The sequence below is a fragment of the Nomascus leucogenys genome, chromosome 4 (genome assembly GCF_006542625.1).
Source record: "Nomascus leucogenys isolate Asia chromosome 4, Asia_NLE_v1, whole genome shotgun sequence".
In the NCBI taxonomy this organism is placed as follows: domain Eukaryota; kingdom Metazoa; phylum Chordata; class Mammalia; order Primates; family Hylobatidae; genus Nomascus; species Nomascus leucogenys.
The window spans coordinates 79,682,101-79,703,581 of NC_044384.1; the positions used below are offsets into that span (position 1 = coordinate 79,682,101).

General features: G+C 37.2%; 1 protein-coding gene across 3 annotated transcripts in view; it reads left to right on the top strand.

The window, feature by feature from the left end:
- Positions 1–20,077, top strand: part of MS4A4A (membrane spanning 4-domains A4A) — a 28,276-nt gene extending 8,199 nt beyond the window's left edge. The window contains exons 2-7 of one of the 3 annotated variants that reach the window (XM_003275212.4): positions 3,416–3,575; positions 8,280–8,408; positions 12,091–12,147; positions 13,647–13,805; positions 17,219–17,320; positions 19,216–20,071. In XM_003275212.4, the coding sequence (XP_003275260.2) occupies positions 3,416–3,575; positions 8,280–8,408; positions 12,091–12,147; positions 13,647–13,805; positions 17,219–17,320; positions 19,216–19,287 (679 nt within the window). In that variant the 3' untranslated portion in view covers positions 19,288–20,071. Of the gene's footprint in view, positions 1–3,415; positions 3,576–8,279; positions 8,409–12,090; positions 12,148–13,646; positions 13,806–17,218; positions 17,321–19,215 lie in introns of all 3 variants that reach the window. The other 2 variants (XM_004087808.2, XM_004087809.3) reach the window with 2 other exon arrangements.
- Positions 20,078–21,481: the final 1,404 nt, after the last annotated feature.

Sequence of the window (21,481 nt, forward strand, 5' to 3'; positions counted from 1 at the left end):
AGAAATGACCCCCTGGGGAGCCAGGGTTTCTCAGAAGCTTGGACTCCAGGGAACTAGTCAGTTCCAGGGAGGTGGGGCACTGCAGTTATTTTGCCTGGATTGTTGGGTGACACAGCTCAATCAAAGCTATATGTCCTCAGAGAGTGGGACACAGTTTCAGCTTGAATGTGGAGGGGCAGGGTGCACCAGCGACTAAGTTGGGGGCATGGAGCAGTTCCACGGCAGCCTGGCCTTGGCGGGTAGAGAGTAGACAGCAGCAGTTTGGCTTAGGTATGGCTACCAGGTGTGTGTGGTGTAATGGTGGTTAAGCCTTAGAGATGGAGGAGTGCAATAGCTATTCACTTCTGAAGCAGAATGCACTGTAGCAGTGATTCACTTCCAAGAAGGGGCAACACAGTAGTAGCTCAGGCCATGGAGGCCAGGGCACAGTGTCAGCACCACCTCTGGGATAGGACAGACATGTGGACTTCAGGTAGCTCCATCAGCTGAGCTCAGAGCCTGTGAAGACTCTAAGTGTCTCCAGGAGTAAGATTACAGGTATCCATGGTGGTGATGGGAGCTGCTGGGGTCCTCTCGCTTACCTTCTCTCTGCAGGAATAAGGCCCTGCTGACTCAGAGCTGGTCCTAACTGGGGGAAGGGGTGGTGGAAGAAGGGTGTTTTATCTCCTTCTTCGTGCAGCCATCCTGGGTTTCTATGATCTACGAGATTTCTGCTACTCCTTTGCTGTTTTCAGGTGCCTTCTTTAGTTACTTTAGTTGGAATGCATTTGTTTATTCATTGTTTTGGGGAGTGTGAGTGTGTGTGTGTGTGTGTGTGTGTGTGTGGATGATGATGAGGGTTAGGAACTTCTAGTTGGCCTTCTTGGTGACATTCTTTAGAATTCTAATCAGACATATTGTAGACCTTTTAATTCTACACTTCTAATCTTTTAACCTCTCTTCTATTATGACCATTTTCTTGTTTCTCTGTAGAATTCTTGGTGATTTCCTCAAATTTTTCTTCCAGTTGACTAATTCTATTTTCAGCTATTCCTTGTTGTTTAACACATTGGCCAATTATTTTCTGTCAACACTATTTTGTATTTGAAATTTGAGATTATGTTCCAAATATGTCCTGTCACTCGATGCACTTTATCTTTGACTTCATTTTTGTGATTTAATTTTCATTTAAATAAGTTATCTATACTCTTTACATATTCTATATGTGATATATATCCAGATGCTCCTAATCTGTGGGAATTCTTGGAGGCTTGTATCAAGGATATCTACTTCCTTCTTTATGGACTCCAATGGAGGACTTATTCAGAGACTGATTGCCTTCTAAATATGTGTCTTTTTGGTGGGATTTCTCTTTTACTACTGACTTTTATGATTCTCAGAACTATACTTTTCCAGGGAAGTGACAGTTATCAACTGATGTATTTAATTCCCAGGATTTTAAACAATAATTTATGTTGTACACCTCAGGGGGGCCTCTCATATTTGATAAGTATACTCTGAAATCGGTGGCCATGGTGTCCTGTTTCTTTCATACTCTCGCTACACTTCTCCCCAAATTTATCGTCATGTAATCTTTGTTTTTAACACTCATTTCACCTGATTTATAGAAATGTTAGTTGTTTCCCACTTTCATAAAAAAATGGAGTTCTAATTCTGTTTGTCCAAATTGTTTTCGGTACTCTTCTAAAGTGATAAGAATAAGAACATTGATTTTTTGGTTACATTCTTATATTTAATTCCTTATCTTAACTACTTCAGTCACATTTACATTAAATATTTCTTATTTATTATATTTGTCTTTCTTTTTTAAAATAAAAACTTATTTTATAATTTGTAATTTTGTACTTTTTATTTTACTATTTTTCATAATTTTAAGTATACACATTACTAAAGTTAAATTAATGTTCTAAATGATTAACCTTTTCATTTTAATGTTTCTTCTCTTTCTCTGAAATTCACCCTCCTTCTTCTGACTTTAATCAGTTTTATTGTTAGATAGCTAATAATTTATTTCCATGTATCAAAAATAAACACAGGATGATAATTTTTTCAGAGAAATCTTAATTTTTTTCTCAACATAGCAAATTTGGAGTACAACAACATTTTTTTTCATTTATGTTACCAATAAAAGGGCACACATCTCCAAACGAGACTTTTATAGGGGCTCAATGGAGAATAAATGGTATCAAAATTAACTATTACTTGAAGGATATTAGCAAGCTTCATTTCCCTAAAAATTTATGGAAGTTGATCACGAAACACCTGAACATGAATTCAACTACATAGACAAAAATTTCCATGCGGCTTTAGCCTATCTCTACATGGCTTGGTTGGAGTTATTATATTGAGGACAGAAAGAGGTATAAGAGTAATATGTTTGTGCTTAGATTCTCAAAAAATGATTTGATGGATCCTTTGCTATGCACCAGCAAGTTAGGATTTAAAGCAATGTAATAGGACAAGATATTTAGATTTGTGGTGCCAAGAATATGACTGACAGCCATAAGTTTCATTCCCAAAGTTCAGAGTTTGTGGGACAAAATACAAGGTTACATAAATCACACTCAGCAAAGATGAACATGGGAAGATTTTCAGCCCTGTGAATTTAAATGTGCTCTGATTAGAAAAGGAGGAACTATACAATACTATACAATAAATTGGAAGGCAGATTAGTTTGTGTAGTTTATCACTATTACAAAAGTAATCCTTCAGCTGGGTGTGGTGGCTCACGCCTGTAATTCCAGCACTTTGGGAGGCCAAGGTGGGCGGATCACGAGGTCAGGAGATCGAGACCATACTGGCCAACATGGTGAAACTCCGTCTCTACTAAAAATACAAAAATTGGCTCTGCATGGTGGCATGCGCCTGTAGTAACAGCTACTTGGGAGGCTGAGGCAGGAGAATCATTTGAACCCAAGAGGCAGAGGTTGCAGTGTGCCGAGATCATGCCACTGCACTGCAGCCTGGCAACAGAGCGAGACTCCATCTCAAAAAAAAAAAACAAAAAACAAAAACTAAAAAACAAAGTAATCCTTTGTGGGTAAGTGGCTGTAATCAAGGGATTAGGCAGTAAAAGGGATAGAAATAAAATCTGAGCTGACTTGGAATTGGAACTTAAAGAAATTTCTCTAATTTTAGAGGTCCAACAGGTTTACCTCGCTTCTGTCAACATGTCCCTCTCTGCAGGGTTTTCTAGCATCTTGATATCATATGACATTTAGTTTCTCTCCCACCGCCTCCCCACCCCCCCACACTTAATATGTTGCCTATCCCACTTCCCCAGCTCTAACAGCTATTATGATATGGGAAGAGAATGTAGACCAGATTTTGTCCTTAAGGAGGAACCTGCCCCAAAGTGTCATGTCCTCCTTTGCCATTTCCAGGACATCATACTAAATTACATTTCTTATTGTAGCACCTTTTCTGCTGCTATGACAACCATGCAAGGAATGGAACAGGCCACGCCAGGGGCTGGCCCTGGTGTGCCCCAGCTGGGAAACATGGCTGTTTTACATTCACATCTGTGGAAAGGATTGCAAGAGAAGTTCTTGAAGGGGGAACCCAAAGTCCTTGGGGTAAGTTGCAAATCTAGGGGAAGACTAATGGTGTTGTAAACTCATATTTCATAAGACCTAATGCCAAATACACTGTCCCACTAGCCTCATAATACAACAGCCAACCCTTGCGACATCAGTAATTACGTTTCAGGCTCTTCATCTGAAAAACTATATAGTATTCTGTCACGACATGCTTCCAGTTGAGTTATATTTAAAATATATTGACTTCAGATCTATTCTAGGGTTGTGGGTCATCCATGATAATTGTATTTAAACTCAGTGTGGAAGAGCAGCAAAATAAAAGGCCACCTATGCACTACTAGCTGACACCCCCTTTACAGGCCTTCCTGATAGCTGACAGACACATATTGCTACTATTTCTTTCTGGCACCTTTTCTTAGCCCCCTGCTCAGAGGATGAAAAATCTATTCTCTGAGCATTTCCATCTGGAGTCTCAGATGAGCATGCCTAAAAGAAATGAAGGATTAAAAGAATGACAGAATAGGGCAGGTGAAAGGACATTAAATATAGGTTTATCACTAGCCCAAGCTTCAAACCACTGGGAAAATGTCACTGTGGATATTTTGGATCCTTTTTTCACATTATTCACTTTTTGGAGGGGGGGAAATATCGTTATTTCTCATAAAATATGTTATTTATGTTGGCGCATACTAGGTTTATTTGTTTATTTATTTTTAATTTTATTTTTTGAGATGGAGTCTCGCTCCATCATCCAGGCTGGAGTGCAGTGGCGCAATCTCGGCTCACTGCAAGCTCCGTCTTCCGGGTTCAAGCGATTCTCCTGCCTCAGCCTCCTGAGTAGTTGGGATTACAGGCATGAACCATCACGCCCGGCTAATTTTTGTATTTTTAGTAGAGACAGGGTTTCAACATGTTGGTCAGGCTGGTCTTGAACTCCTGACCTCGTGATCTGTCTGCTTCAGCCTCCCAAAGTGGGTTTATTTTTTAATGTATGAATAATTATTTTAAAATATACTGTATGTTTTAGAGCAGTTTTAGGCTTAAAGAAAAATTAAGAGCAAAGTACAGATCGATCCCATATGCCCCTTGCTGCCACAAATGCATAGCTTTTTAATTATCAACCTCCTCCACCAGAGTGTAACCTTTGTACCAATTGATGAACTACATTGACACATCATTACTAAAAGTACACAAATCACAATGGGGTCCATTCTCTGTGTTGTGTGTTCTGTGGGTTTTAACAAAAGTATAGTGATATGAATCTACCTTTATAGTATCATATAGTATCCCACCAATCCCTGGCAACCACAAATCTTTTATTGTCTTCATAGTTTGCCTTTTCCAGAAAGTCATACAGTTGGAATTGTACAATAGGTGGTTTTTTTAGATTTCATTCTTTCACCTAAAAACATGCATTTAAATTTCCTCCATGTTTTCTTATGGCTTGATAGCTCATTTATTTTTAGTACTGAATAATATTTCATTGTCTAGATGTACCACAATTTATGCATTCACCTACTGAAGGACATCTTGATGGCTTCCAAACTTTGGCAATTAGGAGTAACGTTGCTATAAATATCTGTGTGCAGGTTATGTGTGGACATAAGTTTTTCAACTCATTTGGTTAAGTATGATTACTGTATTGTAGGTAAGAGTATGTTTAGTTTTGTAAGAAACTGCCATACTGTCTTCCACGTGACCTTGTCATTTTGAAGATTTCAATCAACAGTCAATGAGTTCCTGCTGTTCTACAAAATCTCCAGCAATTGGTAGTGCCAGTGTTCTGGATTTTTACCATTCTAACAGGTGCTAGTGGACTCTCATTATCATTTTAATTTGCATTTCCCTTGTGACATAAGATGTGGACCATCTTTTCATGCATCGCTTTACCATCTCTATATCTTCTTTTGTAAGGTGTCTTGTTAAATTCTTTGGCACATTTTTAACGAGGACGTTTATGTTCTTATTGTTAAGTTTTAAATTTGTTGTATATTTTGGATAACAATCCTTTGTCAGATATGACTCTTGCAAATATCTTCTCCCAGTCTGTGGTTTGTCTTTTCATCTCTTGACAATGTCTTCTGCAGAGCAGAAATTTTTAATTTTAAGAAAATTAAGATGATTTATTCTGTATTTCATGGTTTGTGCCTTTGGCTGACAAATTCATCACCAAACCCAAGGTCATCTAGATTTTGGCCTATGTTATCTGTTAGGAGTTTTATAGTTTTTAGTTTAATATTTATGTCTGTGATTCATTTTGAGTTAATTTTTGTGAAAGATATAAAGTATGTGTCTAAGTTTTATTTTTACTTATGGATATCAAGTTTTAAGTACTATTTTTTAAAATACTTTTTTTTCATTGTATTACTTTAGCTCCCTACCAAAGATCACTTGACTATATTTATGTGGCTCTCTCCAGGCTTTCTACTCTATTCTATTGATCTATTTGTCTATTTCTTTGCTAATACCACACAGTCCTGTTTACTATCACTTTATAGTATGTCCTAAAATTGGGTAGTGTTAGTCCTACAACTCCTTCTTCTTCTTCTTCAAGATTGTGTTTGCTATTCTAAGTTTTTTTGCCATTCCTTATAAATTTTAGAGTCAGTTTATCAATATATACAAAATAACTTGCTGGGATTTTAATGGAGATTGTATTAAATCTACTGATCAAGTTGGGAAGAACTGATATCTTGACAATATTGAGTATTCCTATCCATGGACTTGGATTATCTCTCCATTTATTTTATCAAAGTTTGTAGTTTCTTATAGACTTTGTACACATTTTGTTAGATTTATACCTAACAAATACCAAATACCAATACCTAAATATTTCATTTTTAGAGGTGCTAATTTAAATGGCATTATGTTTTTAATTCATTATAAGTACATAAGAAAGTAATTGTCTCTTGTGTATTAATCTTGCATAAATCTTGTAAACCTAATATAATTGTTTGTTAGTTCCAGGAATTTTTGGTTGATTCTTTCAGATTTTCTACACAGACATCTTTTCGTCTGGGAACAAAGGCAGTTTTATTTTTGTCTTACTGTTTCTGCTATGACTTCCAGTACAATGTTGAAAGGAGTACTGACAGGGCTCATCCCTGCCTTGTTCCTGATCTTAGTGAGAAAGCTTTGAGTTTCTCCATTAAGTATGAAGTTAGCTGTAGGTTTTTCATAAATATTCTTTATCAACCTGAAGAAGTTCTCCTCTATTAATAGGTTTTTCAAGAGTTTTTATAATAAACAGGCATTGGATTTTGTTCAATATTTTTTCTGCTTCTGTTAATATAATCATGTGATTTTTCTTCTTTAGCCTGTTGATGTGATGAATACATTAATCGGTTTTTGAATGTATAGTCGGCCTTGCATACCTGGGATAAATCCCAAGTGGTCATGGTACACAATTTTTTTAATGCATTGTTAGATTTAGCTTGCAGATATTTTGTTGAGGATTTTTGCATGTTTGTTCATCAGAGATGTTGGTCTGTAGTTTTCTTGTAATGTTTTTGCGTGGTTTTTGGTAGATGGTAGTGCTAGCTTCAGAGAATTAGTTAAGGAGTATGTCCTCTGTTTCTATTTTCTGTAAATAATGGTACAATTTCTTTCTGAAGTGTCTGGTAGAATTCACCACTGAGCCCTTTTAGGTCTGATGCTTTGTGTTTTGGAAATTTATTAATTATTGATTCAATTTATTTAATAATTATAGGCTTATTCAGAGTGTCTCTTCTTGTGTGGGTTTTGACAAATTGTCTTGAAGGAGTTATCCATTTTATCAAGGCTATCAAACTGTGGGCGTAGAATTGTTCATAACATTATTTTATTATCCTTTTAATTTCTATGGGAACTCTACTGATGTTCCTTCTTTCATTTATGTTAGTAATTTTTGTCCTCTCTTTTTTTCTTAGGCTGGCTAGAGGCTTTTTTTATTTTACTTATACATACATATATTTTTAAAAACTGCTTTGGATTTTACTGATTTTATCTATTCATGTTCTGTTTTCAATTTTATGATTTCTGCTCTAATTTCTATTATAGTTCTTCTTCTGTTTATTTGGAGTTTAATTTGCACTTCTTTTTCTAGTTTCTTAAGGTAGACTCTCAAGAGATTGATTTTAGATCATTATTTTCTAATACATTCATTCAATGCTATAAATCTTCCTCTAAGCATTGCTTTCACTACATCCCATAAATTTTGATAAGTTGTTGAAATATTTTTGATCCTTTGGAACGCCATGGGATAATGGTACTCTTACTCTGCTACGTTTAGATCTCTGTGTACTCATACTCATGTCCTCATACCCCAGACTTCAAGAAAATATCATATTTGCTTTTCTTGTTTTCTTCCCCTGTATATACTCTCCTTTCTTCAGGTTACTTCTCCTTGCTACAATAATTGCTTTATAATTCCTAGGCCACTACTCTGAGCTCATGAGAAAAAGAGAGAAATAGTTGTGGTAGAAGTAACATCGTAGGTATCAGAAAAGCACCTCTGGGCTGGTTCTGGCATACTCCTTTTAACCTTGAAATTATTGGCAATGATAGACGTCCCGAGAGATAATATTGGTAAGATAATATTCATGGTTATTTATGTGAAAAAAAGAGTGATAAGAGAATACTAAGAAGGTCATATGACTACATCAAATGAAGAATAAGGATAGCTTAGTGATTGGAAAGGGAGTGGCGGAAGCACCATTTTTGTGGTGGATAATCAGTTTTTGCTTTCTTCATCATTTCTAGGTTGTGCAGATTCTGATTGCCCTGATGAGCCTTGGCATGGGAATAACAATGATGTGTATTGAATTTAATACTTATGGAAGTAACCCTATTTCCGTGTATGTCGGGTACACAATTTGGGGGCCAGTGATGGTGAGTAGAGTATCTTTTGATATAATTGAAGATAACATAAAGCAGTTGTCAATACCCTGATCTTTGGAATCCTATCCTAACTGTATCTTGTAATTCTGTAAATCTGAGAGTGGTATCTAACCATTTCTTACTCAATTTTCTCATATTTAAAGTACTACTAATAATATAATATTATATTAAATCTAGGCAGATTAAATATTTATATATGTCAATTAGATATATTACAGCAGCACATTGCCAAAGACCCAAACCAGAATGGCTTAAACATTGAAAGCACTGATTATTTCACAAGATTAGTGGCTTGTCATTTCTAGGATGGTTTCATTCAGTGGTGCAAGGATTTCATCAAGGATTGCTAGCAGACCGTATCAGAGAGGAGATGGTTGACACATCCAACTTTTAGTAAAATTTCATATACATATTCCCAAATCAATTGTCAGTAAGGATAATAGACTTGCCATTATTGGCTTGGACTAATCAAGATTTACCTCTGTAGCTGGGAGGAGTCTACCCTACCTTTAGCTCATGAGAAACTGAACAAAATGATGGTTTAGTTAGCAAGGAAGAATAGGAGATGTGGCTGGTACACAAGCAGTTTCTAATATCTAGGCTATTGACTATTGAAACTCAGGAAATTGTTACCTTAGAAAATGAAAATGTTATTTGATATATTTTGTTTCATAAATTCAATAAAATAACTAATTATAATTAATATTAAATTAATTATAACTATTATTAATATTACATTAAAATTAGAATTGGAATTTAAATTTAAAAACCTTCTCCCAAGAGAAAACACAAGATAGTTTTTTTTTTTTTTTTTTTTTTTTTGAGAGGGAGTCTCGCTCTGTCGCCCAGGCTGGAGTGCAGTGGCGCAATCTCGGCTCACTGCAAGCTCCGCCTCCCGGGTTCACGCCATTCTCCTGCCTCAGCCTCTCCGAGTAGCTGGGACTACAGGCGCCCGCCACCACGCCCGGCTAATTTTTTGTATTTTTAGTAGAGACGGGGTTTCACCGTGGTCTCGATCTCCTGACCTCGTGATCCACCCGCCTCGGCCTCCCAAAGTGCTGGGATTACAAGCGTGAGCCACCGCGCCCGGCCCACAAGATAGTTTTAATGAAAATTGAGAGTAAAATTGAGAATAAAATACCAAGTTTTATCCATTGATGAGAGAAAAATAAAATTTATAAGTTGGGTTTATGTTAAAATCAGGGAATCTATTCTAGCATTGCAGGGTTTCCATTTATTTCTAAAACTGAGAATGAGATAGTTTAGAGTTTTATAGAAGAGGTTGCTTTTTGCTCCCCTTCACCTGTTTACAACAGAAGTGCAAGATTGGAAGAACAGTAAAGCTGTGCTTTACTTCTAGAAAGTTGCATGATACTTCAGATATCCAAAAACACTAATGCCAATAACAGCTCTTATTAAACTCTTACTATCATGTGGACACTCTACTAAGTGCTTTATATGTGCAATTTCATTTCAAACAATCACCACAAACTTCTGATTTTTCATTATAATCATTTTATGGATGAAGAGAGGTTAAGTAACTAACCCAAGATCACAACTGTTTGGTACAGAAATGAAGATTCAAATAGGGTCAATGTATTTTCAGAATTGCATACATCTAACCACTCAGTTTTCTGCTTTTATTTCTGTTTCCTTTTCAAGATCACATTAAAAACCAGCTTACATGGTTCAAGCCTTCCACACATGTTCAGTAGATTACCAGGAACTGCAGGAGCCATTTGTCCGCTGAGACATCACTGAGACTCTCGTAGGTGTTCCATTAGATGAGCCTTTAATTAATTGGTGAACTCTTTTCTGTGGCTACCTTCCATTATTCTTTCAACCTTTTTTTCCAAACCTCATCTATGAAGTGCCTCCTTTTTCTCTCTTATACAGTATAAGTACCAATACCAAGAACCAGTCACAAGTTCCTCTTATTTTTGGCCTCTTCAGTTCTGTTTCTGTATATGTTTCACATTCCTTGTTTTTTCCTCTGAGACAGTACATACATATTTTTCCTGTGGCAAATGAAGTCCTCTTATTCAATCCTATCTTAAAATACACAGACATACATACACACTTGTAATGTGTATATATAATTTCCATATAGAATGTTTTTCCAAGGTGCCTTATTGAATTTTTAGAATAGTTTATGGTAATTTTTAGTTCATGTTTTTGAATGTTTGCAATATATATTGCTCATACTTAAATAAGAATAGTTAAACCACTTGTTCCAACTATTTTTCTTATATAATTATTTTGGTAAATATACCCAGATAGTCAGCATCTTTATCTTGATTTTGACTTTAATGAAATGATCCTACATTTTTATCATTAAACATAATAAAGACTTTTAGACTGAGACAGATTTCTATCATGTTACAGAAATTATAATTCTTTTTTTTTTTTTTTTTTTTGGTTTTTGGTATTTGGTTTTTTGAGACAGAGTTTCGCTCTTATTACCCAGGCTGGAGTGCAATGGCGCGATCTCGGCTCACTGCAACCTCTGCCTCCTGGGTTCACACCATTCTCCCGCCTCAGCCTCCCAAGTAGCTGGAACTGCAGGCACCTGCCACCACACCCAGCTTATTTTTTTGTATTTTTAGTAGAGACAGGGTTTCACTGTGGTCTTGACCTCCTGACCTCGTGATCCACCCGCCTCAGCCTCTCAAAGTGCTGGGATTACAAGCGTGTGCAACCACACCCAGCCAATAATTCTTTATATTTTACCAGTAATGTTGCAGTTACTAATAATATTGAATTGTATTAAATGTCCTATCCTATCAACACTGTAAACATGAATAGCAATAAGCATGTAATTTTTTTCTTAAATTCATTAATTGTGTAAATTAGAATATTTCAATATTTAAAAATGTTTGTAGAGCTGAAGGAACATCCCAAATGTTCATAATGTATTTTATATCATATGATGGGTGATTCCCTCTACTGGTTTTATTCCAGCGGCGATTTAGATATCTGGAATCATCTCTATGTCTGGGTATTTGGAAGTTAGTTAAATAAACTATTGAGCTTTTTTATGAGCTTTTTTCTTGAGCTTTTTTATGAGTTCAATACTTTTTATATTATGATATAATTTTTGAATCATCTGAAATCAAATTTGAAAAGCAAATAAAAAACTTCAACAATTGAATATTATAAGGTAGACAGTCTAACCAACTTGACTAGCTATTTTAGCTAAATGAAAAATAATTGCCTTATTGATGGAATCAAACGAACTACTATATTCTAGTCATCACCTAATTGGGAATTTACATTTTTTTGCTACTATTTTACTTATAACTTTAAAAATATTCTAAATGAGAATAATTTTAGTGTATTTTTTGTTTAAATATCGTCATCAATTTTGGTACCATGTAAGAATTACTTTGTATCAGGAGTTTGGAAACTGTATCTTTTAGTGCCCTCAAACAGTTTTAATATCATTTCAGTTAGATATTATTTGAAAAACTTGACAAATTCTCCCATGGATTTATCTGGTATAATTTCTCTGTTATTTCTGGGAAAAGGGAAAATAATGTGCAAACCTTTGTGGTTTTCTCTAAGATAACTGGTCTGACTAACATATCTATCTAATTTAGAATTAAGTTTAGTAAGTTATGACTCCCAATACCGGCTTAAAGTTTTTTACCTTCATTTTTTCTCTCATTTTTAGTTTATTATTTCAGGATCCTTGTCAATTGCAGCAGGAATTAGAACTACAAAAGGCCTGGTGAGTAATATTTTCTTTTTTTGGTAACAAAAAAAGGAAGGATTAATAAAAAATATATTCTGCCAAGGTGTAAAACAAGTTTTGTTTCTTTGTTTGTAAAAAATCAGGAGCGATTGTGCATTTTACCTACTAGAATCTGTCTTTCAAAAACTGCAGTCAGGCTAATTGCTGACATGGGACTGGATATTTTGGCAAGGTAGGGAATCTTACCTTTGCAGAGGGAATCTTTTTGAAGATTTAGAGAATTATTGAGAAGAAATATCAAGTGGGACCGCTCCAACAAAACCCTGCAGCATGAGTCAGCCCATGACAGTGACACCAAGCATTGGTGTTGTGTAATATTTACTGACCCATTGATTATAATGTAGACTCCAACTGTGTCCAGAAAGGATTTTGAGTTTTCAATAAAATAAATTCACGATAAGGTTATTACATCAGAAGCAAATTTAAAATGTAATTCTCATGCCAAGATGCCTTTCATAAAGCCAATACAATGCGAAAGTCTGTATCTCAATAAATGTTTTTTTTCTAGTTAAAGTCCATATTTGAGTTTTCTTTGTTCAAAAGATAAATATCAAATTCTGGAGCATGATCAACATGGGTTTTCCAAATCTGGCCTAACCCAGCTCCCTAGTGTCCCCTCCAGCTGCAGCCACATTACACATACTCCTCACACTTTGCTGTGCAAGTTTAGTTCTTTTTTTTTTTTTTTTTTGGTTTTTGGTTTTTGGTTTTTTGAGACAGAGTTTCGCTCTTATTACCCAGGCTGGAGTGCAATGGCGCGATCTCGGCTCACCGCAATCTCCGCCTCTCAGGTTCAAGTGATTCTCCTGCCTTAGCCTCCCGAGTAGCTGGGATCACAGGCATGCGCCACCACGCCCGGCTAATTTTTGTATTTTTAGTAGAGATAGGGTTTCTCCATGTTGGTCAGACTGGTCTCAAACTCCTGACCTCAGATTATCCAACCCCCTTCGGCCTCCCAAAATGCTGGAATTACAGGGCTGAGCCACTGTGCCCAGTCAGCATTTTTCGTTCTTATTAAAAGCCTCCTTACCTTTATCCATGAGAAGAGAACGTACAGAAAAGAATATACTGCTGACAGAGATAATATACAAAAGGTATAGAGGCATGACAGGCAAACAGCATTTAGAAAAATGGTAAGAAATCAGGCATCAGAAGCAAGGAATGGCAGGGAAGGACACAGACGGGGCTGTCCAGCTAAAGCGTGAAGGACATTGAAAACCCTGCTAAAGAGATTTGGAGATTATCTTATGTGCCCACAGGAATCATCTGAAGAATTTAAGCTGGGGAATAATGAGACCATGTTTGTGTTTTGGCAAGAGATTAGAGTTGAAACCACAAGACAAGTTAGAAGACTATTGAAATAATCAAGATAAAGATAGATGGCAGTAAGAAAGAGATGGTGGGTGTAAAGTGATTCATGGAGATATATCTCAGTATGTTGTTGGATTGTTTAATTGATTTTCATTCCTTTCTAGGTCCGAGGTAGTCTAGGAATGAATATCACCAGCTCTGTACTGGCTGCATCAGGGATCTTAATCAACACATTTAGCTTGGTGATTTATTCATTCCATCACCCTTACTGTAACTACTATGGCAACTCAAATAATTGTCATGGGACTGTGTCCATCTTAATGGTTGGTACTGCCTCTTTTCAGGGGATATTATTATAGAAGCAAGTTTGGGGAGGGCTGGCTCTGGCAAAGACAATAATTAATATTCCCTAACTGATGAATGACTTTGGGAAGTTGGAGTGATTGAGAAATAGAATAATCTTTCATTTAGAAGTTAGGTACATGTCTCATCTCTGTCTTTATTCTTCTATATATGATGAGGCAAAATGGGAAGAAAGCTCATAGTTATAGAACACCTACTCATTAATAGTTACTGTGCTGGGTATTTTGTATAAATTTTTCTGTTTAATTTTAAAACATTGATGCAGTATGTACTGTTATCCCCTCTAAAAATGGGGCCCTGATGTCAGTCCCCATTCTCTAATAATGAAATAAAATTGTCTTGAACCGTATTTTACAAGTGGTGAGTAGCTCAGTATCCTTTCCAACATCTTTGGATGTTCTTGCAAGGTTAACCACTTTTATCCTCAACATCTAGCTCCTGATAAATTCTCAGTCTTCATTATGACTTTTACTACTTTTTTGTACCAACTGTTCTTATCTTAATGCTATCCTAATTGCTTTATTCTGAAAATGCCACCTACACAATATTTTGTAGGTAGTAAAACTTCTTGACATTTTGGGCCATTGGGTAATTGTGGGGAGGAAAAGTTCTCACAGCACATCACAGCAGACTAAAATGCACAAGTAAATCTTTCCTATTAAAAAGCCTGGCAGGGCGCAGTGGCTCACGTCTGTAATCCCAGCACTTTGGGAAGCCGAGGTGGGTGGGTCCACCTGAGGTCAGGAGTTCAAGACCAGCCTGGTCAACATGATGAAGCCCCGTCTCTACTAAAAATACAAAAATTAGCCAGGCATGATGGCACGTGCCTGTGATCCCAGCTACTTGGGGGGCTGAGGCAGGAGAATTGCTTGAACCTGGGAGGCGGAGGTTGCAGTGAACCGAGATGGACACGTTGTACTCCAGCCTGGGCAACAGAGCGAGAGTCCATTTCAAAAAAAAGAGAAAGCCTATTGGTCACTTTCAACACCTGCAAATTTTTTGTTACTTTCCTTCTATATGAACTTTCAGCCTTTCGCCTTGCTGCTTAGTTCTCTTCCTTACCATGTCCTTCGCTTATGTAAATGTGGAAACCCAACATTCTTCCTAACTTACTAGGCAGAATCAGTTGCATTCTGTTTACTTCATTCCTAGCTAATTCTACATAGTTTTGTGGGCTAGATAATCACACCAAAATAACCCCTTGAGGTGTCTTTGCTAAACTAATTTACTTCCCTTGAGGTTTCTAATGCTTTTTATAGTAAGCAATTTTACTTCTTGCCACTCGCTCAAAATAAGAAAAAGCTTCTATAGAGAATTTGACAAATCTTTCAAGGTCATTCAATTAGAAATTGGCAAAAGGAAGATTAGCTTCTACAATTTCTTGTCTCTAATTCCCCTATTATTTGTTATTGTTATCCTGAAGAAGGACCTTACTTTTAGTTTACGAAGGTCTCTTCATTGGTAGATTTTAAGGGCACAGTGATAGAGACAAAATCTGGAATTGGCCAACTTGATAGGGCTGATTTCATGGGCATGGACCTGTGCAGTTACTCAGGACTTCACAGTTAAAAGAGCCCTGTGCTTGATCTAATGCTCTGCTGTTGCTATCTTAAAATTGTTTTTAAAAATTTTAAACAAGAGACTCTAAATTACATAGGTGGTCCTGCGTTCATCTCAATCACCTTTCCCAGAGTCCATGATGAATTCCTGTTAATTGTGTGAACACTTTTATGCCTGTTCTTATAGCAGGGGACCTCCATAAGGGCTTTCTGGGATTTGAAGCAACGGTTCTATTCTTGCCTGGGCACCTGCACAATCAGTCCACAGGTCTATACACACACTACTTTTTTTGGAGGCCCAGCCCTGTACCTGTTTTTGTAAATAAAGTTTCATAAATAAAGTTTAATTGAAATATAATGAAGCCCATTTGTTTACATATTGTGGAGTGCTGCTTTTGTGTTATAATAGCAGGTTTGAATATGTATGACAGAGACCTTATGGTCTGCAAAATCTAAAATGCACATTATCCAGCCTTTACAGAAAGCTTGCCATCTTCTAGTCTGCACTTCTAGATGGTAAAATCCTTGAAGACAGGGGAATTGTCTGTTTTGTTTGCTGCTCTATCTTCTGTGCCTACAACAATGTTGGAAACACAGAGGCCACTACAGCTGTTGAAGGCACAAGAAAATAAATAAGCAATGAATGCAAATATTCTCAAGGTCTCCTTAAGTCTGCATTACTCATATCCTGAGCTCTTGGTCTATTGGCTCTTCTGCAACAGAGGGACTATCCCTAACCATGGAAAGAAAAAGAGAGAATATTTAAACCAGATAATCCCTGCATCAATCCAGGGTAAAATTAATAGAAATAAGTGTACTGCCCAATGTTCTCCAAATTTTGACCATGTTTTATGGCTGAAGACTAGACCTAAAGCCAGTGCTCTGGGGAGATGGATTAAAGACTGACCTACTCGATGTTCATTGTTGTATTAGCTTCTTATTGTTACTGTAACAAATTACTGCAAATTTAGTGTCTTAAGACAACACAGTTTGGTTATCTTATATTTCTGGAGGTTAGAAGTTCAAAGTGGGTCTCACTAGGCTAAAATGAGAGTGTTGACAAGGCCATACTCCTTTCTGAAGGCTTAGGCCACAATAAGTTTTAATGCCTTTTCTGGCTTCTGTAGGCTGCCTATGTTGCTTGGTTTGTTATCCCATCCTCTATCTTCAAATCAAGCAATGTAGCATCTTCAAATCTCTCTTGAACTCTATTCTGGCTCTTGCTTCCACTTATATGGATTCTGTCATTATTTTGAACTCACCTGAATAATCCAGGAAAATTATCTTATATCAGCTAATAAGCAATCTTAATTTCACCTGCAAATTTAATCCTTTTCGCTGTTCAAAAAGAACAATGGTCCCCCAGGGAGGTCTGCATTCTAATCCCCAGAAGCTGAGGATTAGGGGACTAGGATGCAGACCTCCCTGGGGGACCACTACTCTGCTTACAATCACTAAGATATGGAATCATAATATTTTCTCAATGATATGAGTTTCTAGTACTCAATAGGATAAGATGACAATTATCTTTATACTACCTTCCTAACTTTTTAAAGCACTTTCATCTTCCATGCCCACAATAGCACTGGGAGGTATTGAACTAGGGAATAAATGTCTGTGATTATTTTATCAGTGAAAAAAGTGAGAAGTTACTTCAGCAGATCAAGAATTGGTCAAGGGAATGGCTGTCACTGGGAGGCAGGTTTCCTGACTCCCAGCCAGTGCTTTTTCTCTTATGACATTGTGGCTACTGGTAAATGTTTTCGCTTGTCATCTCCATTTCTCACATTCCCTTGTGATGAGTTTTCTCCTAGGGTATGGATGGCATGGTGCTTCTCTTAAGTGTGCTGGAATTCTGCATTGCTGTGTCCCTCTCTGCCTTTGGATGTAAAGTGGTCTGTTGTACCCCCGGTGGGGTGAGTATTGGCCTTCATTTGAAGATGTCTGTATTAGTTTTCCATTGCTGTGTAATCAATTACACACATTTAGAGTCTTAACGCAGAACACATTCATTATCTCTCAGTTTCCATGGTTCAAGAGTCTGAGCTCAGCTGAAGTAGGTCCTTGACTCAGGATCTTACAAGGTTGTCATCAGGGAGTTGGCTGGGGCTGTGGGGTTGCTTGAAGCTTCTGATTCTCTTCCATGCTAATGTGGTGGAATTCATTTCCTCTCAGTTGGAGAACTCATGACAATGTATTTTATCTCTGAAATCAGCAGGTTGCTAATGCTTTAATCCTCTCATAAAGGGTTCACATGAACCGATGAGGTCCATTCAGAATAATGCCTTTCTTGATAAACTGAAAGTCAACTAGTTAGTACCTACACACACGACTTGTATCTCATCCTATACACAGGTTCCATCCACACTCGAGAGAAGGGAATCACAAGGGGTCAGTGAGTGTCACATTAGAACTCTGCCTAGCACAATAGCTACATAAAAGCTCTTTTTCCCCTTTCTTTCTCCCTCGAAGTGCATAAGCTCTGAATCCAGATATGAGGATAATTCACAATGAAGAGGTCCCCAAAAAGTATTTTATTTTATTACATTATCCTATTACAACAACTTTTCCTGGCATATTTCCATGAAATATCATGATCTCAGACTTCTCTATCAGTCTGTGCCCACCTGCCCACTCTTTTACCCTGAGACCTCCAGCTGATGCTGCTCCTGGCAGCTAAACCCAAAGAATATCACACAGAGGGAGGAAAGTAGGGAATGGAAGGAAAGAAGAGACCAAGAAAGAAGCTGTAGGAAGAATGGGGAGGGATATCCTCCAAGGGTTGAAGGCTCCAGAATGAGGAAATGGATAGTAAAACCCCAACAGCTACTCATTAGCTTCATTACCCAAAGGCCCACAGGCAGACAAAACTGACAGCCAAATAATAAAATAATCACAGTTTGATGAGATGGTTCTTCTGGTGACCTTCTCCATCATTTTGCACAACTTTGTCTTCTTTTGAGATTCCTAGGCAACACCTCATCCCACTCCCCCACAGCCCTTCCTCACAGAAGAGAGATTGACTATAGCACATTAACTCTAATAGTCGGTTTTTGCATTGTAAAACCTGAGAAAGGAGAGATTCTCAGCAATTACCAATGATTTTATAATTTCATTGAGTAAAGCTTTTTATTTTCATTGAGTGAAACATTTGGACATGGAGGTAAACTCCTTAGTGATTTTCATGTCGTAATATTTAAGCCTGTGTTCCCTTCAGCTCTTAGCATAGGAGCTGGGGAATGTTGTTTCCTAATCTCCTGATGTGAATTCAGAAAAGCAGTGGTTTTGGGGCATATGATAGCTAGGTCTCTATCTCTTCCTGTTCTTCCACCAACCCTATGTCACACTGACTTTGTGGAAGAATAACCAGAACTTTCCTTAGTTTCGTGATGATCCCTGCTATTCTGGGCCAGTGTGGTTTTTGCAATACATTATTCATAACTAGCAAATCATGATTTGGGTATGTTGATGTCATCAGCATGAACAACTGGTTTGGACGAAGAGCCCCATATTTTTCATAACACCTTGGTTTACCCAATGTATTGTGCACTGTCATCCACATGTAAGATTGATCCACTTGCGAGACCAGGGCAGTGGTCATCAGCAGCTCAGGTCAAGAGCTATCACTGAATGTTGTGTCCTAAATCAGGCCTGATGGAGAGAGTGACTGAGAAGCCCCACATACATGATCTTGAGAATGAATCAGAGAAGAAAAGAGTAAATTCTGATAACGATGACTTTATGTGGGCAGGAAAGGGGCACTCTGAGGTGATTTGGGTCACTCACCTATGGCATTCTGATTGTTTCACAGGTTGTGTTAATTCTGCCATCAAATTCTCACATGGCAGAAGCAGCATCTCCCACAACACTTAATGAGGTTTGAGGCCACCAAAAGATCAACAGACAAATGCTCCAGAAATCTATGCTGACTGAGACACAAGAACCTCACATGAGAAATTACCAGAATCCAACTTCGATACTGATAGACATATTGATATCATTATTATATGTAATCCAATTATGAACTGTGTGTGTATAGAGAGAGATAATAAATTCAAAATTATGTTCTCATTTTTTTCCCTGGAACTCAACAACTCATTTCACTGGCTCTTTATTGAGAGTACTAGAAGTTAAATTAATAAATAATGCATTTAATGAGGTAACAGCACTTGAAAGTTTTTCATTCATCATAAGAACTTTATATAAAGGCATTACATTGGCAAATAAGATTTGGAAGCAGCAGAGCAAAAAAAAGGTACTGTTAAAGTGAGGCCTCCATGCAAAACACACACTTCCCTCCCATTTATTTAACTTTTTTTTCTCCTACCTATGGGGACCAAAGTGCTTTTTCCTTCAGGAAGTGGAGATGCATGGCCACCTCCCCCTCCCTTTTTCCTTCTCCTGCTTTTCCCATAGAAAGTACCTTGAAATAGCACAGTCTGTCCTTGCATGTGCACAAGCTATCATTTGAGTAAAAGTATACATGGAGTAAAAATCATATTAAGCATCAGATTCAACTTATATTTTCTATTTCATCTTCCTCCTTTCCCTTCTCCCACCTTCTACTGGGCATAATTATATCTTAATCATATATGGAAATGTGCAACATATGGTATTTGTTAAATACATTTGTTTTTATTGCAGAGCAAAAATAAATCAAATTAGAAGCAATACTTTCATGTGCTACCTACTTCCTTTTCAGATGCAATATGGTGGAAAGAGACCAAGTGTTGATGTCAAAAATACAGTATGGTGGTAAATAACGTGGGCTTTCTAAACAAGACAACCCTGGGTTTTCATCTTGCTATCCCATCTTTGTTGTTTACTACTTATGTAGCTATGAAGATGCCACAAAATTTCTCTGTGCTTCATATTTCTTTTCAGGATGGTAGTAATAATATTTTCTGGCCCATACACCTATGATAATTACTTGGGTTAACAAAGGTAGAAAAACCAGGACTCTGGTACATATGGAGCCACAAAAGTTTTAATTAATATATATACATGTATATATGTAAATAGATATGTATTAGATATATATATCAATTTATCATTTTATTCCACATATACCTGTAAAGTATCTATAATGAGGCAGACATTGTTTTAAGCATATAAGAAAACAGTGGTAAGAGAGATAATATCTTATATATGTAAGATAACAGTGGTGAATAAAAGAGATATCCTTCCTCTCTTGTAGGTTAAAACTTTTATGGTACAGGACATAGATTAACGTATAAACAATTAATCAAAACCTTTTTATGTGTTGTTAGAAGCTAACTGGAAGAATTCATGTGCTAGAGAGTGGCTGCTGTTAGTGGTGGTGAGAGATGAGTCATTAGAATGTACCCAGGAAAGTTTTTTTTTGAGGAAGTGATATTTTCATTATGACAAGATTAAAATTATTGAATTTGCATGGACATTCATATTTTCCAGTTCAGTATATAGTATTTCTAGATTTCTCATTCTGCCCTACACTCACATATCTATTGTATCCACCTTTCTCCATGCACGCTTTTCATGGGAATGTGAGGCCCTCCTTCTATCAGTGCTAACCTGTCTACTTTCTCCAGCTCCAGGGATGGACAAGGTGTGGAAAAAGTCAGTTAAGACTTTCTATCTTCTTGGTTGAAAGTTGGAAGGTAATTAGCAAGAACCACCAAATAGAACTTAATACTATTGCTTTTATTTCTTTCTTTCTTTTTGTTCTTAATTTTTTTTTTTTTTTTTTTTTTTTTTGGAGACGGAGTCTCGCTCTGTTGCCCAGGCTGGAGGGCAGTGGCGCAATCTCGGCTCACTGCAAGCTCCGCCTCCCGGGTTCACACCATTCTTCTGCCTCAGCCTCCCGAGTAGCTGGGACTACAGGCGCCCGCCACCACACCCGGCTAATTTTTTGTATTTTTAGTAGAGACGGGGTTTCCCGTGTTAGCCAGGATGCTGTCTCAATCTCCTGACCTCGTGATCCGCCCGCCTCGGCCTTCCAAGGTGCTGGGATTACAGGCATGAGCCACCGCGCCCGGCCTATTGCTTTTATTTCAATGTAGGTGTTCTATAGCTCTTATTGGACATCAGTAAGAATA